Source organism: Plenodomus lingam (assembly GCF_022343315.1).
Source record: "Plenodomus lingam strain CAN1 chromosome Unknown contig_18, whole genome shotgun sequence".
Taxonomy (NCBI): domain Eukaryota; kingdom Fungi; phylum Ascomycota; class Dothideomycetes; order Pleosporales; family Leptosphaeriaceae; genus Plenodomus; species Plenodomus lingam.
The window spans coordinates 531,846-548,267 of NW_027093935.1; the positions used below are offsets into that span (position 1 = coordinate 531,846).

The 16,422-nt window shown below is 50.3% G+C and overlaps 7 protein-coding genes across 7 annotated transcripts; 4 read left to right on the forward strand and 3 right to left on the reverse strand.

Annotated features, from left to right (window-relative positions):
- Positions 1-19: 19 nt before the first annotated feature.
- Positions 20-924, forward strand: IAQ61_003625 (uncharacterized protein; the record flags this gene model as incomplete). The annotated part of the gene is made up of 3 exons (XM_003837130.1): positions 20-80; positions 130-573; positions 629-924. The coding sequence occupies 3 exons, from the start codon at positions 20-22 to the stop codon at positions 922-924; spliced, it is 801 nt and encodes a 266-aa protein (XP_003837178.1).
- A 44-nt stretch (positions 925-968) lies between these two features.
- On the reverse strand, positions 969-2,656 carry IAQ61_003626 (uncharacterized protein; the record flags this gene model as incomplete). The annotated part of the gene is made up of 2 exons (XM_003837131.2): positions 969-2,568; positions 2,628-2,656. 2 exons carry the CDS (start codon positions 2,654-2,656, stop codon positions 969-971), a joined length of 1,629 nt encoding a protein of 542 aa, XP_003837179.2.
- A 311-nt stretch (positions 2,657-2,967) lies between these two features.
- Positions 2,968-4,105, reverse strand: IAQ61_003627 (uncharacterized protein; the record flags this gene model as incomplete). Its single annotated transcript, XM_066096039.1, has 2 exons — positions 2,968-3,558; positions 3,674-4,105. The coding sequence occupies 2 exons, from the start codon at positions 4,103-4,105 to the stop codon at positions 2,968-2,970; spliced, it is 1,023 nt and encodes a 340-aa protein (XP_065953915.1).
- A 499-nt stretch (positions 4,106-4,604) lies between these two features.
- IAQ61_003628 (uncharacterized protein) lies at positions 4,605-5,762 on the forward strand (the record flags this gene model as incomplete). The annotated part of the gene is made up of 5 exons (XM_003837133.1): positions 4,605-4,650; positions 4,704-5,040; positions 5,098-5,315; positions 5,372-5,381; positions 5,432-5,762. The coding sequence occupies 5 exons, from the start codon at positions 4,605-4,607 to the stop codon at positions 5,760-5,762; spliced, it is 942 nt and encodes a 313-aa protein (XP_003837181.1).
- Positions 5,763-6,784: 1,022 nt separating this feature from the next.
- On the forward strand, positions 6,785-8,260 carry IAQ61_003629 (uncharacterized protein; the record flags this gene model as incomplete). The annotated part of the gene is made up of 2 exons (XM_003837135.1): positions 6,785-6,959; positions 7,035-8,260. 2 exons carry the CDS (start codon positions 6,785-6,787, stop codon positions 8,258-8,260), a joined length of 1,401 nt encoding a protein of 466 aa, XP_003837183.1.
- A 143-nt stretch (positions 8,261-8,403) lies between these two features.
- IAQ61_003630 (uncharacterized protein) lies at positions 8,404-10,030 on the reverse strand (the record flags this gene model as incomplete). The annotated part of the gene is made up of 2 exons (XM_003837136.2): positions 8,404-9,620; positions 9,709-10,030. Coding segments are annotated over 2 exons (1,539 nt in total), but the record flags the coding sequence as incomplete, so codon positions are not given.
- Positions 10,031-10,263: 233 nt separating this feature from the next.
- On the forward strand, positions 10,264-16,305 carry IAQ61_003631 (uncharacterized protein; the record flags this gene model as incomplete). The annotated part of the gene is made up of 8 exons (XM_066096040.1): positions 10,264-10,477; positions 10,528-10,648; positions 10,696-15,003; positions 15,060-15,075; positions 15,139-15,174; positions 15,385-15,961; positions 16,171-16,179; positions 16,235-16,305. 8 exons carry the CDS (start codon positions 10,264-10,266, stop codon positions 16,303-16,305), a joined length of 5,352 nt encoding a protein of 1,783 aa, XP_065953916.1.
- Positions 16,306-16,422: the final 117 nt, after the last annotated feature.

Here is a 16,422-nt window from a genome sequence, read left to right on the forward strand (position 1 = left end):
TTCATCATCATACAGTGCAATGGCATCTCTCACAGCCCGTTTGCTCGGTGCAGCCTTGGTGACTGGTTCTGGGGGGACAGGTATGAATACAGGAACATATATGCATGTGTGCTTACTGATTCACGACAGGCATTGGTAATGCTGTTGCGAGAGGCCTTGCTCGCTCAGGCTGTACAAAGATTGCTATAACAGATATTGACGCCAAAACGCTACAAAAAACCAAAGACGATATATTATCTATTGACTCTTCCATCGAGGTGTTCAGTGCCGCCGGAGATATCGCAGACGAGGCCTTTGTCAATTCATTCACTGACGAAGCGTTTTCGAGGTTCTCTCGACTTGACTATGGCGTAAACTGTGCAGGTATTTTAGGAGAGAAACCTGTGAAAGCAATAGACATGCCGATGGACGCATTTGACCGCTTGCACAACATTAACTATCGTGGATCGTGGCTGAGTTCTCGCGCGCAGCTGAGAAATATGCTCAAACAATCTCTACCCAATAATGCGGTGCAACGAGGTTCCATCGTCAACATCGCCAGTCAATTGGGAGTTGTTGCACGGCCAGGGGCAGGTAAGCATACCTGTTGTTATTGTTCATCTCTTGCCTTGCTGACACAATAGCGTAGCTGCGTACTGTGCTTCAAAGGCGGCCATTATCAACATGACCAAAGCAAATGCGATCGACTACTCTACGGATGGTATTCGTGTAAACTGTGTGTGTCCAGGAGTTATCGAGACGCCAATGACACAAGGATCCCCAGAGATGAGAGAAGCCTTGAAGCCTGCTATCAACATCGCCCCAATGAGGAGGATGGGTACACCAGATGAAGTTGCTAATGCGGTCCTGTTCTTATGCTCACCACAGGCTTCATTCATTCAAGGTCATGCACTAGTTGTAGATGGTGGCTACACAATAAATTAAGAGTTGCAACCAATAGTGAACATCTCTTCAGTCTTTTGTGGGTACTATAGTTTGGTTTCCAGTCTGCGCTCTAGGACATGCTGCCTCCCAATATCCTTCCAGCTGTGCGCTTTCTCCCAGGCGAGCCCTGCGTTTAGCAACTTCTGCTCTTGCCACAAGCCCCCGACCAATTGCATTCCAACTGGAAGCCTAACGTTTGGATCTTCAGAAGATGGCGCAAATCCTACCGGGATGGTCATAGCTGGGTGGCCGGTGACATCAAACACTGCGGTGTTAATCGTCAAGCCCATGCTCGGTTTAAGTGCATCCATCGGCGCGTCTCCTCGCTTCCAATCTGCGTTACGTGGAGCCACACACGGCGTCGTTGGCATCACGATGATATCGTATATTTGCAATAACTTCTCGTATTCGTCACGTAATCGTTGTGCGATGTTGATCGTTTTAGCGTAAAGACCCGGATAATTCTTCATGAGGGAGAGGCCATTGATGATAGTATTCTTGGTGGAAGGAAATAATTTTTGGAAGGAATCGTCTGTCCATGGCTGCCGCGCAGCTTCGAAGGCAGTGGAGAGTAGACCGCGTCGTCCATGCGCCAATCCCATTATCCCTAATGTTCCCGCAATGCGTTGTTGTATCGTCCATATAGCCGGGCCTTGGAGATGTAGTGGCAAGGAAACCTCTTCTACTGTGGCCGATAATTCTTGAAAAGCCTCAGCAGCTTGCAACACAACCTCCTTAACATCGTCGTTCAGCAATCTATGTTCGAATCCTTCGGTCAAAATGCCGATCTTCATACCAGCAACAGAGGCCTGGAGTTGTTCTGAGTACTTTATCAAGCCGTGGGTGGGCGCTCCAAGCGTTCTATCATCATAGTCATCTCTTCCGCTGATGGCATCCAGAGTCAAGGCAACATCTCGAACGGTCCTGCCAATCGGCCCAGCATGATCATCGATAGCATCGCCGCTCGAAATACCGGTATAAGGTACAAGGCCATGTGTTGGCTTTAATCCTACACAGCCACAGAATGCAGATGGTACGCGAATACTTCCGCCCTGATCAGCTCCAATAGCGATGTCGACCAAACCACCGCCGACGAGTGCACAACCACCGGACGTACTGCCACCAGCCGAATAGCCTGCGGCATATGGGTTATGAATCGTGCCTTGAGCACTAGTAAAGGAAGACGTGGAATTGCAAAAATTCTCGCAAATCGTTGTTCCTACAATGTCTCCTCCAGCGTCGAGCGCTCGCGTGACGACCGTGGCATCTGAATCGGGTGTCCAGGGATGTATAGCATCTGTGCCAAAAAACTGTGGAATACCGGCAACAGCGATATTGTCTTTCAGACAAATAGTCTTGCCGCGTAGGAGTTCACCCTCAGAATTGCCACGGATGTTGAACTTGTGAGCCCATGCATGGCCATAATCCTGCTCTTGATCCGATGGACGAACTATGTTTTCTCGCGGATATTTCTCGACATCTGGGGCTACTATATAGTCTGGAAGATCTAGTACATGCTCGGCAACATCGTGTACTGCCGCAAGTAGCTGACGATAATCGCTTGATTCATGTGGCAAAATGCCACGGGTGATGCCAATTTGGGACAGGAGTAACTCGGCCTCGCCTTCAGGAACATGATCTTCGCTGACAACTGTTTAGTAATTCGTTCGATTCAACATTTAGATGAAGTCTATAGCGCGCACCTCAAAGGGGTATCGAAAAACACAGACATGATGGAAAATGATTGAAACAACGTAGATTGTAGGTAACTTGAGGACTGAGGTCTATCTCGAATTTGAATCTAATCTGATACAGTCAGCATTCTCGTAAGCATTCTCCTGAATCGTACGATAATACATGATAGGATCGGTAGGTCCGTAGCATCACGATACTTGGCCAATGGTGTACATTGACGAGGGTGGCGACCATTTGGAGTAACATGGGTCCGACTCTCCGACTCCAACCAACCCCAAGAGCTGCAGCATTTTGTCCTATTTGGATTGAGCATGATAGTTTGAAGCTCCGAAAGAGAAAATTGTTTACCTAATGCGGGATTTTGACGACTAATCTGCCTTTCAACGTTTTTTCCAAGTACCGGTCGACGATGGTAGGAATCTGGTTAAACTCCACCATAGTGAGATGAGATGCGACTCCGTACTTTCCAACGACTTTGAACATCTCTTCCACCTCCTCTCGGTCGGCGACATAACTACCCCGAATTGTAAGTTCCCGGAAGACTACCGCATTGGAGTCAAACTGCCATTTATCTTTAGGCAGACCTAGAGGCACGATAACACCTTTACTCCCAAGTTGCTGAAGACTCCAAGTGTTTGCTTGGGTCGAATCCGTACACACTACGATGCCAGAGAGGCCTTCGTCCGAGGTGAAGGCCAAAATTTGATCATCAGCATCGATCGCAGATGGATCTATGACGAGGTCCGGTATCAGCTGCTCTTTGGCCTCAATGGCTAGTTGGCGCCCTTCTGGACGATTGTCAATTGCTACGACTCGGTAACCCATCGCCTTAGCAAACTGAACAGCTAGATTCCCCACGCCACCAATACCCACGATCCCTACTGTGTCTCCAGACTTCACTTCTGGTCGGAGCTTTTGTAGAGCACCCCAAGCTGTCGCCTAGAGTTCTGTGATCAGCATTTATTTGAATTTCTCAAACCTCGCATGGTAAACTCACGCCTGCACACATTAACGGCGCCCCTTGCTCAAAGGTAACACTTTCCGGCAAATGTACAGTCGTTTCCGGATCAGCGATCATGTATTGAGCAAATGCACCATTGTGTTTGAAGCCAGCCATTTCCCTCTTGTGGCAAAAGCGAGGATCCTTACGTCCCCCTTTCCGCTGAAGCTGTCTGCAACCAGCACACTCTCCGCAGGCTTTCTTGAAGTTCAGAACCCCAACGCGGTCGCCTGGTTTCCAAGAGCCTGCAACGTTTCTTCCAACCTGTCGTACTATACCTGCAGGCTCATGCGATGCTATCAAAGGTAAAGGCGCTGGGAAATGCCCCTGCAGGACCTGCAGATCTGAATGGCAAAAGCCTGCCGCCCGAATCTCGACCAAAAGCTCATTCTTGCCGCATTCAGGGACTTTCCGTTCACATAAACGATAAGGCTTGTTGTACTGGTTCAGTTCAGTATTGATTCTGACGCTTATTATACTCTTCATTTACCTCCACAATCTGTGCTACTTGCATAGTCTGATTCGTCATCTTTGCGTGATGTAGGTTCTCTGGGCACCCAGATAATGGTTTCGAGAAACCCTACAAATTCTATGTTGATATGATCTTAGAACAAAATGGTAGCACATACAATAGTACCGTAGTCATTACAATGGTATCCTTTTGGCTGTACGCTGCTGAGTGACGTATGTTTGCAATCAGGAATTGGAGTCGATTGGAGTTACTCAGGTGATAACCGAAGTGGAGCATAACGGTAACGGTAACTTAACTTACCAGTACCCTGGCCCACTCCACCAAGCCGGCGGCCCGGCCAAACCATCGAAGACCCCGCATGCATTGGGTGCACCTAGTAGACCTAGTCACAATGGCTTGCACAGTGATGGTGTCGCCCGTGGTTCCTGAATGATTTTATCGCTTCTACCTTACCAGCCTCGCTCCCTGACCTCACTCTCAATAACAACAGACGCGTAAAACAAACAAACCACCATGGGCAAGAAGCGCGTTCTTATCTCGTACGGTGTGGATGTTGATGGTATGAATGCGTACATTGACTCTATCTGACAATATAATTGCTGACCATGGCAGCCGTTGCTGGATGGCTCGGTTCTTATGGAGGAGAAGATAGCACCAGCGACATCAGTCGAGGTATCTTTGCGGGCACTGTTGGTACACAACGTCTTCTGAAACTTTTCGCAAAGTACGACATCAAAACAACATGGTTCATTCCTGGACACAGTCTGGATACATTCCCAGAGGATATGGCTGCGGTTCGTGACGCTGGTCATGAGATTGGGCTGCACGGGTACAGCCATGAGAACCCCAACGACATGACTCTTGAGCAGCAACGGGATGTACTTGACAAAACCTATCGCCAATTGACAGAGTTTGCTGGTAAGCCACCGAGAGGGAGTGTGGCACCCTGGTGAGTGACCTCAGTTACGATAACTCGCGCGATCTTACAACTGATTCAATCGTGCAGGTGGGAGACGAGTCAAGAAGGTGCGGAGCTGCTACTGTCGTATGGAATCGAATATGATCACAGCATGTCGCATCACGATTGCCAACCCTACTACCTGCGGACGGGTGATACATGGACAAAGATCGACTACACTAAGAAGGCAGAGGAATGGATGAAACCACTGGTCGCCGGTCGTGAAACAGGTCTTGTAGAGATCCCTGCAAATTGGTATTTGGATGGTATGTGTTCCATGGCATTTTGAGCATCAAGCCAACCGCTGACGGGGTACTTTTAGATCTCCCACCGTAAGAACTATCCGACCATATTCAAGGTATGCCTACTGATATCCAAATAGCATGCTGTTCATCAAATCAAGCCCAAATTCGCATGGGTTCGTCAATCCAAGGGATATCGAGGATCTATGGAGGGATCACTTCGACTACTTTTATCGAGAGTACGACGAGTTCATCTTTCCAATCACAATCCATCCCGACGTGTCTGGTCGGCCGCATGCGCTTCTAATGCACGAGAGACTTCTCGAACACTTCAAGAAGCACGATGGTGTGGAATTTGTTACGATGGAGCAGATGGCGGATGAGTTTAAGAGCAAGAATCCTCCTCCCGCTGGGGCTATGATGCCAGCTGAGCCTGGGCTGAAGTTGAAAGAGGCGACAGGCAGCTCGTAGTAAGTTGGTCATTTGATGAAGGCGAGCAAGACATGGAAACTGCCATGCCCGATTCAGAAATCGAACTGCAGCTGAACAGCCATTCTCGTTGAAATTCGCAGGAGCTGGAATTTATACGGAATTGCAAAACTAGAGCGCGCGACAATCACATGTAGATGAATACATGGCTATGACATTGTGTCTTCGTTCCCAAGCTACTTGGCTGAACGAGGAGGTGGGATTGCTTTTGCGATAAACAAAGATTGAATATGCGTGCCTTACAACACTGTACAATCTTAGCATTTGCCTATAAGCTTGCATACTGGTACACTCTGGACCAGTCATGGGGACAAGAATAAGCACAACTTCCCATGTTATCCTCCCACTTGGTGTCGCCCTAAGCGCTATCAACTCCGCAAATCAAAACACCACGGAAGTACCTCTGTCGCTCAATGGAGCCCTCCAAGGGTTGGAGCAGGAGTTCGCAGATACCGTGTGGAAGACTGGGAGTGGTCTTCATAATCTTATCAACGGCTCCTACTCCGCTCAAGATATCGGTCGTACCGTACCGTACCTACCACACAGCTACCATAAACGCACGCGCCCAAACGCCTTCACCATACCAGCTAAACAAGCGCAGCAAGGATCCCCGCACTCCAACTCCCTCCATCGCTTCATCAAATGGGTAGTTGGAGTACTGGATCCTAGCGCGCGCAAGCGATAAGGTTTGCGCTCGCTCTCCAAAACAGTGGGGCTATGGGGGCGTTTTCCCATGCATCATCCCCAGATTTCACGCACACCGCGTTGGTATCAGTAACGGCGGCGATCTTAGCTGCCCTGGCCACAAGGCTGACTCGGGGGAGATAGCAGGCAAGGGACCGCAGCCATAAGGTTGTTGTGTGTATATGTATGTATATATATGGTGTATTTGGGGGATCGCCACATTAGGATCAGGTACGAAGTTTAACTACCCCGACTCCGCGCATCGAAGACGGGCGCACGACAGGCTCGTATTGCTATAACGTTTAGGGTACCTTGGCACCATGTCCACTGAGAAGCACGACGATATCATTGAACCGAGGCGGAGTGGCAGCCGTGGGAGTGTGTCGATTGGCAAGGTCGAGCATGAGAATGATGGCGAGATTTTCAGAAAGGGAGAGGGGATAGAGGATTTCAGGACGGTTCATTGGATCCACACGTCTGTCATTTTTCTGAAGCGTAGGTAAAAGACTCGGAACTGTTACATTCAGGGAGCGTTTGAATCGCTAACATGACGGCATGCAAATTAAACAGTCATCTTCGCGACTGGTGTCCTCACTATCCCGTCGGCCATGTACACACTGGGAGCCTTCCCTGGCGCCGTCAACGTGCTCGGCTGGCAATTTCTCAACACATACTGCGCCTTGGTCCAAGGGCAATTTCGCAATAACCACGCTGGCTGCCACTCCATCGCCGACATGGGCTTCGTCGTGGGCGGGAAGATCGTCAAAGAGCTCTCAGGAATCCTATTCCTCGTGGCTTTCATCATCGTCGCAGCCTCTGGTATTGTTGGTGTATCGACGGCACTCAACGCTTTATCAGAACACGCGCTGTGCACAAACTACTTTTCCATTGTGGCAGCGCTCATGGTTGGGCTGTTTGCCAGCGTACGCAAGTTTGAGAAACTCGCCTGGGTCACCTGGGTCGGATTCATCTCCGTTTTCGTCGCGGTCTTCATCGTCGTTGTCGGCGTTACTACACTTGACCGCCCTGCTGCTGCTCCTCAAGAAGGCCCGTATGACTTTGGCTACCATGTCATCTCCCATCCAACTTTTGCGGCAGGGATTACTGCTGCAGCCTCGATCTTTGCTTCTGGAGCTGGAACCTCTGCCTTCCTGCCTGTCATGTCGGAGATGCGGAACCCAAGAGAGTACGCAAAGGCTGTAAACTGGTGCATGGGCCTCGTTACCGCTGCCTACCTCACCTTCAGTCTGGTGGTGTACAAATGGTGCGGCAAGTGGGTTGCCTCCCCTTCGCTGGGCAGCGCTGGGCCAACGGTAAAAAAGATTGCCTATGGAGTGGGGATCATCGGCCTCTGTGTCAGTGGTTCGCTCTACGTACACGTCAGTGCAAAGTACGTGTTTGTGAGAATCTTGAGGAACTCGAGACATCTCCAGGCCAACACCATCGTTCACTGGGGCGCCTGGATGAGCTGCGTTACCGCCATGACAGTCATCAGTTTCTTGATTGCCTCAGGCGTACCCATCTTCAACTATCTGCTGAGTCTAGCAGGTAGCATTGCTTTCGCTCCACTGGCACTCAGTCTTCCTGGTTGGCTCTGGATCTATGACCATGCTGACTACTGGAGGGGGAACTGGTGGCACAAGATCCTGTATGCATTGCACGTTATTCTGATCCTGATCGGATTGTTTCTGGCCATCGGTGGCACCTATGGTGTTATTGTTCAGATCATGGATGCTTATAGGGATGGCACGATCACCTCTGCTTTCTCATGCGATGATAACAGTAACTCATCATAGAGATAGAATGCTGTGTATAGAAGATATGAACAATATGTTTAAATCAACCACTATTTTGTATAATGCATGTAGTCAAGTCCTTGGCTGCGATTTCTTCTTATTCCACTAGATCATGTTCGATTGCGACTAGAAGGCTTTGGTAATCACATGAAGAATAATCTCCAGAGTATGGCGACGAGAGAAACTCCAACAGGTATAATGAATGCCGCTACCGATAGGGGCACTAGGCTGGGACGAGGTGATTCGCAAGCTGCATCGCCGGTAATCCTATCGATTTCTGATTCTAACCTCTCGGCCAACTTATCTTTTGAGAATTCGGCTACAACTCTCTCTTTTCCCCATTTGCCCATCTCGCGCAAACGTTGCTCGCCATCACCGTCTTCAAGGGCGATGCGCATAACTTCTGTCCAGTCTTGTACCTTACTGACATCTCTTAGCCAGCCAGTCTGACCACTGATGACTGTCTCGGTAGGACCACCCTCGTTGGCAGCCAGGACTGGTGTGCCTGCCAACATGGCCTCCAGAGGCACAATGCCAAAGTGCTCGTGCAATGGGGTATACACCAACAGGCGAGAAGTCGATAGCAGGGTGGATTTGAAGGCATTTGGGACGGATTGGAGGAACAGGACTGCGATGTCATCCGGTATGCTTTGAGCACTGATGACCGTTTTCGCGGTGGCATGCTTCAACCCAAGCGAGTCTGCCAATTGGCACAGCTCAGTGTAAGTGGAGACATTCTCAGCCACTCTGGGGTCATAGCCTCCTGCAATGACTAGGCGGGCATTCTGGCGCTCCTTGGGTGATAGCCCAGCATACGCCCTGACGGCGAGTGCCACATCTTTCTTCTTCTCAAAGCGGTTGATGCTCAGGAGGACCTTTTTGTTCTTCCATAGCGGTGCTGGATGCTCAATGGCTTCGCTCGGCTTCGTGTCGACGCAGGGATATACGACGCCAGGTTGGCGGTGCTTGAGGGCGGGGAAGGCCTGGCCAAAGATGCCTCTGGTAAAGTTGCTATTCACTACAATGGTGTCGCTGCAGCCCGTGCTCCAACTCTCAAGCCAATCAAAAGGCGCACGATACAAGGACTTTACGAGGCCACCTTGCTTCGCCAACAGCTTATCAGGAAAGTGGCAGTAGAAGAGGATGCGGGGGCGAGGTTGCAACAAGCGCAAGAGCGGGATGCCAGCGCTGAGCTGATCAACGAAGAATGCTGAAGGAGCAAGCTGTCTTAGCTCGTTCGAGAAGACGCCAATTTGAAGGAGCAGGTGGACCTGGCGTAGGATTGCGCAGAGGATGGCGAAGCGTCCGAATAAGGACGGCGGGATGAGTGAATGGCCGCGGACGCGCACGTCAAGAGTTCCTTTTGCGTGGAGAGTCAGGTCTCAGGTCTCAAATGCCTTGTGCCGACATGTACGCGCTGCTGGTCGTCGGGTGCTGTGGGTGCTCACCATCGCGCGCCTCGTCGAAGCAGTGCTGCGGGTCGCAGTGGGATGTGAAGATGGTGACCTTGTGACCACGGCTCTGTAATCCTACAGCCGCGTCGATGACCAGACGCTCTGCCCCGCCTATACCTAGGTCTGGGTGAAAGAAGACCACGTGATGCTTCTTGTTGACCATGGTAGTGTCGAGAGACGAGAGACGAGAGACGAGAGACGAGAGAAAGAGACAAAGAGGGGGAGGGGGGGGGGAAGAACGCGTGTCACGAGAGGACGTGGTGGGCCTTTCCCTTCTGGTCGTAGTGGCTGAGGCACCCTGGACGTTACGGTACCGCTGATGTAAGTCTACCATGACCACTACCTACCTACCATGACCACGGCCTCGAATGCTGCACCTGACTTGACAAACATCAACAATATCATTTCATCGCCTCCGTCGAGTTCAGCAGCCTGCCTTACGTCCGATAAGCCCTCTTGTTCCAGAGACCCTTCATGATGCTTAGAGCACGGCCTCAACAACCCTCCGCATCTCAGCCTAACTAGCCACACCTCAGGACTGCTTGCAACATGGGCCAGGGTTTCTCACTGACTACCCTCTCCGCTGGTTCGGCCAATATCGACGTGCCTGAGCTAGCTGATCTGCAATATGAAAAGTCACTGGGTGCTGCACGCTTCATGAAAGCAGTGCGCGCACGGCACAAACATGGCCTTGTAGTAGCCCGTGTGGTAATGAAGCCGTATGCTCAGTTCAATTTTCAAACCCATGTCAAGAAACTTCTCAGTGAGCCGTCTTGATCCTTCATCCCATGCGGCCATCACTCATGATTCCAGATGAACGCAAACTCCTTGCCCAGGTTCCAAATGCCCTCGCATACCACCGGGTTATCGAGACCGCTGCATGCGGTTACCTCGTCCGTCAGTACATCCATAGTTCATTGTACGATCGCTTGAGGTAAGCCTACGAGTCAGATTTCGAACTGCAGTCTTTAATCTACTTAGCACACGCCCTTTTCTCGAAGATATCGAGAAAAAGTGGCTGTCTTTCCAGCTGCTCTGCGCCGTTCGGGATTGCCATGCCCGAAACATCCATCATGGCGACATCAAAACCGAAAATGTCCTTGTCACTTCCTGGAATTGGCTATATCTTACCGATTTCTCCTCATCATACAAACCCGCCCATTTACCAGAGGATAATCCTGCTGACTTTTCCTTCTACTTCGATCTCTCGGGCCGACGCACTTGCTACCTTGCGCCAGAACGTTTTCTAGCAGCTGGACAGCAGCCCGAAGGCGAAGGTAATGTGAACTGGGCCATGGACATCTTCAGCGTCGGTTGTGTCATTGCCGAGCTATTCCTCGAAGCGCCCATTTTTTCGCTTAGCCAGTTGTTCAAATACCGTCAAGGCGAATACAATCCTGAGCACTCTCACTTGAACAAAATCCAAGATTCCAATATTCGAGAGCTTATCATGCACATGATCCAAGTCGATCCGAATTCGAGGATGTCTGCCGAAGACTACCTCACGCACTGGAGAGACAAAGTGTTTCCGGGCTACTTCTACGGATTTCTGCAGCAGTACATGCATTCGATTACGGACCCATCATTCGGACAGAAGCCTGGCACGACTGTCGCCGAGCATCTGGGTGAGCCAGACGAGCGTATCGACCAGATATATAACGACTATGATAAGATTGCGCATCTATTGTCGGAAAATTCTGGGCAAGAGCTGGCGAAGAGTCAACATTCACCGCCCAAGCCAAACGCACGACTCTTCCCCTTGGTCGTAAATATTCCAAACTATCAGCACCAAGCTTCTCCAACACCAAGTCTTGCATTCGATGATGGGAATCTCATCTTTCTCACCATCGTCGTGTCTTGCTTGCGTGGTACAGCGAGAGCATCAGCTCGCGTGCGTGGACTTGAGCTTCTCATGGCCTTTTCAGAACGTTTGACAGATGAGGCGAAACTTGATCGCGTTGTTCCTTATGTGGCCCAACTATTGACAGATAAGTCTGAACAAGTCAAGATAGCTGCTCTGCGCACATTGACACAGATCCTTGCAATGGTACAAGTGGTCTCACCGATCAATGCATACATCTTCCCAGAGTATGTCCTGCCACGTCTGGAAGCCTACCTCCCAGACCCTTCCGCTAGTGTCAGTCCACTTGTTCGAATGCAGTATGCATTCTGCATTGGTACTCTGGCAACAACGGCTGCAAGATACCTCGACATGATACAAGCATTGCGAGCGGAGGGATCCCTGCCAGCGACTGATCCCGAAACCGAAGATGACATGTCATCATCCACGCATAGGAATCAGTTCGATTCAGATCGGCGCATTCTGCTTGAAGCTTTCGAAAAGCATACCAAGTCTCTACTCACGGATCCAGATACATCTGTCCGTAGAGCTATGCTGAAGTCCGTTTCGGACTTGTGCGTCTTTTTTGGCAGCCCTCGAGCCAACGACGTAGTGCTCAGTCACCTCAACACGTACCTGAACGATCCGGATTGGATGTTGAAGTGTGGCTTCTTCGAAGCAATCGTGGGTGTCGCTGTTTTCGTGGGTGGCGCCAGCTTGGAAGGCTACATACTCCCCCTCATGGTCCAAGCATTAACCGATCCCGAGGAATTTGTTGTCGAGAAGGTAGTGCGGGCACTTTCCTCAATGGCTGAGCTTGGACTATTCCAGCGATCGAAGACATGGGAGCTCGTTGACATTGTCGCACGTCTTACAATGCATCCCAATCTATGGATTCGGGAAGCTGCTGCGGAGTTCATATCGTCCGCTAACAGGTATCTGTCGATTGCGGATACACACAGCATCCTCGTAAACTTGATTCGACCGTATCTCAAAGTAGTGCCTTCTGACTTCTCAGAATTAGCCCTTCTCGAGTCTCTTAAACCTCCCTTCTCACGGCTATTCCTAGAGATGACTTCGAACTGGGCAATGCAAGCCCAAAAAGGCTCATTCTGGGCATCCGCTAAGCAACAGCAAACCATTAGCTTTGGATCGTCTAGTGATAGTCTGCCTACTATATCAGGACGGGACCTGGATCCCAAGATACTACAGCGACTGGCCAAGAATGAAGAAGATGACCTCTGGATAAAGAAGCTTCGAAACGCAGGTATGACGCATGAGGATGACTTCAAACTTGTCGCACTACGGGAATTCATATGGAGAACGACAAATCGGAGACGTTCCGACAGTCTTGCCACACCTCCTACAAAATTTAACAGCATTATAGCATTGAAGGATCTTGGAATCAAGGCACTCACGGTTCTCTTTGATGAGGATGTCCGACAGGCCGTGGAACAAACCACGAAGCTAGAATCACAGCAACAAGGTTATGTACAGCCTCGGACAATCCGGGACGCACTTTTAGATGCGTCGACAACCGAGGCTGAAGCTCTTGCTGACCGGGTACCACACGCCGAGAGTCAAGCAGGCCGCTTGATACGCGAAGAGACAGGCACACGACGATTATCTATTCCATCTCCCTCAAGCGAGTCAACACTCCCAGAAGGTGAGACTGGAAGCCATTCTCTTCACGTCCCTAAAGGACCTGACTCTCCTTCTGGATCCTTCGGGGCTGACGACCACACATTTTCTCTTCGCCACCGCCATAGTGCTTTGGGCCTACTGGGAAAAGGAGAGAGCAAGGCCTCAGCCGAGATCGGTATTACCTCTGCCAATGCGTTTGGCAAGGTTGATGGAATCCATGCTCGAGAGACCTCGCGTGCCCGTCAACCAACCTCGCCACTCGTGAGCGATACACCAAACAATCCGTCACGAATTCGTTTTCGAAATGCGCATAATTATACGGGTAACGATCCGGCTATTTTGAAGTTGCTTGATTCTATGTTGTCAGAGCGTTTCCCATCTAATGAAATCGAAATCGGCCCTCGAATTCAGCCTCCGATGCAACGACAGCCTATAAGAACCAAAGACTCCCACCTGGCATCCACTGGCGTCCCTTGGCGACCTGAAGGCACTCTGGTTGCGAGTTTTGGTGAGCATACAGCTGCGGTGACCCGTATTCTTGTGTCTCCTGATCACGCCTTTTTCATCAGTGGCTCGGACGACGGCAGTGTTAAGATCTGGGATACCTCGCGCCTTGAACGTAACATAACGCGACGATCTCGGCAGACTTATAGGCTTGGTGAAAGTGTCAAGGTCACCAGTCTTGTCTTTGTGGAGAATACTTATTCTTTTGTTGCCACCGGCAGTGACGGAAGTGTACATGTCGTACGAGTAGACTTCTATCGGGGCCAAGATGGCGCCGCTAAGTTTGGACGGCCTCGACTACTACGAGAGTATCAGCTGCAAAAGGGTGATCATGCTTTATGGTCCGATCATCATAATGAGGACAACAAATCGGTGCTCCTAATGGCTACAAACACATCGAAGGTCATTGCACTAGACCTCAAGACTATGGAGGAACTTTACACCCTTCAGAATCCTCTCAACCACGGTACACCGACTTGCTTTTGTGTAGACAGAAGAGCGCATTGGCTGCTTCTTGGAACTTCACATGGTGCACTGGATCTTTGGGACCTTCGCTTCAAATTACGGCTAAAGGCATGGGTATGCCATGGCGCATCCCCAATTCACAGATTGTATCAGGTATTCCAACCAAAATCGAAGAAAACGCGACTCTACATAGCTGGTGGCAATAGTCAAGGCGAGATCACAGTGTGGGACTGGGAAAAGCAGATTTGCAAAGAAGTCTATCGCACGGGAACCTGCAAAGACATCGGGACGAAGAGCACGACACTCATTGACCTCGACGAAGAGAAGCCTGGTGGCATGTTGAGCCGTTTTGCTACTAGCCTTGAGCCTACGGCAAATTCGACGAACGATAGAGGTATCTCTGCACTCGCCGTGCACACGCAAGCTGTTGACGACAGGACTGACTCGAAGCCGCATACCTTCTTGTTAACAGCCGGTCCTGACTGGAAAGTTCGATATTGGGATACGAATCGTGCAGATGGGTCCATGGTTGTCAGTGGACTAGAAGCCGACGAGGCAAAACCACAGTATACTGCATCTCAGCCTAGTCCTGAGACTATTGTTGTCACGGAGCGCCTTTCGCAGCCTCAGGCATCAGCTATAAATGGTCGAGATAGCAGGAGCTCAAGTACGAGTAAAAAGCCTTCTCAGAAATCATCCAAGTCAGGCTTGATTTCCTTACAACAACAACATTTACTAAAGAGCCACATGGACAACATACTCGACGTGGCCTTGATCGAGCAGCCGTACGGAATAGTGATATCAGCGGACCGGTCAGGCATCATCAATCTGTTCATGTAGACACAGCTATAGTCATTATAAGGCAAATACATTGGGACTGCCTTCTGCTCAGCCGCATATATCGTCACGTACGTTCACCGCTCCTGTGGCTATGGGTTGCGGGCGCCAGCTGATAAATCTGCCCCCTCAAGTTACAATATTGCAAGCCTACGCTGTCAAAAGGTGTGGTGAAATGGCATGGCTTCCTATCTGATTTCTCATTGGTCATTTTTCAGCTCAGTTGTTTGACCGGATTTGCAATACTGACCGGTGAAGCTCACGGGATGCGTGCATATGCAGCCCCTCTTGTCTTGCAGCCGTTCTTTCGAGAGCTTATATTATAGCTGCGTGTGGCCTTTACTTTGAACTCCTCAACTAACTAGGCTTGTGTGTTCCAGCCGATTCACCTCTCCGATATGCCCTACTGTATGAGATGCCGCGCAAGCTTCAGGGGTCCAGGAAGATACTGCGGACGTCATGGTATTAATGAGGGTCGCGACAGACGATATCCATATAACGCCTACGAGCATTTCAATTACAACAGTGACTCGACAGACCCAGCTGGTGGTCACATGCGTAGCCGTCAACGCGATCCACCCAGCAGGATGCGCTTCGCCGATGAGCACGGAGGCCAGGACATGTACGAATCCAACGACAACTACGCATCTCGTGGCGACCACAACCTTGGTGGACGCCATGATCGTCGAACTGGGGTAATCAGATACGGGCACGGGGATTTTAACGTGGACACTTCTCTCCACCAGCCTCTCGTGTATACCTTCAATACCCTGTCACGCGCCCATGCCATCAGGTCGATGACCTACAACGTCTCGCCGCTTGGAGATCGTTCCGTTACAGCTGAGGCCAATATGGAGCGCGAGATGTGTCACATCTGCAAGCACTGGTTCCCTGACCACGAAAGACTGGAGTACCACCAGCAAGAATTCTCGGCAGGCTGTGAAGAACACCGGAAGTGTATGAGGCCGGAAGATGCTATGTACCATGCATCTAGGGAGAAACATGACCGATGTTTTGTACGAGGCTGCTATTCTGCTTTTCGGAGGGAAGGTGATTGGAGAGCGAGTGCCATTGTTGAACACATAGGGAAGTATCACTATTACTGAGACCGTAATTGGGTCGTGTTGAGATTATGTTCGCGAATATCTTTAATTTAGCGTAACCAGACTATGATGGTGGGTAATTGACAAACGCAAACTCAATCAGATATGAATTGTGACGACCACGTAGTTATTTCTTCCCAAAAGTGGTTGCTGGGGTTAGATGTACGGCCTGGGTGGGCGGAGCGGAAGTGGCGCTAGTGAGATACTTATCTTGGCACGAATTTCCGTCCAAGCTTAAGGTAACTCACAACCACCAAACCACACGAGACACCAACCCTACACATATACCCAGGCCCACCTTGCCACCATATTCCA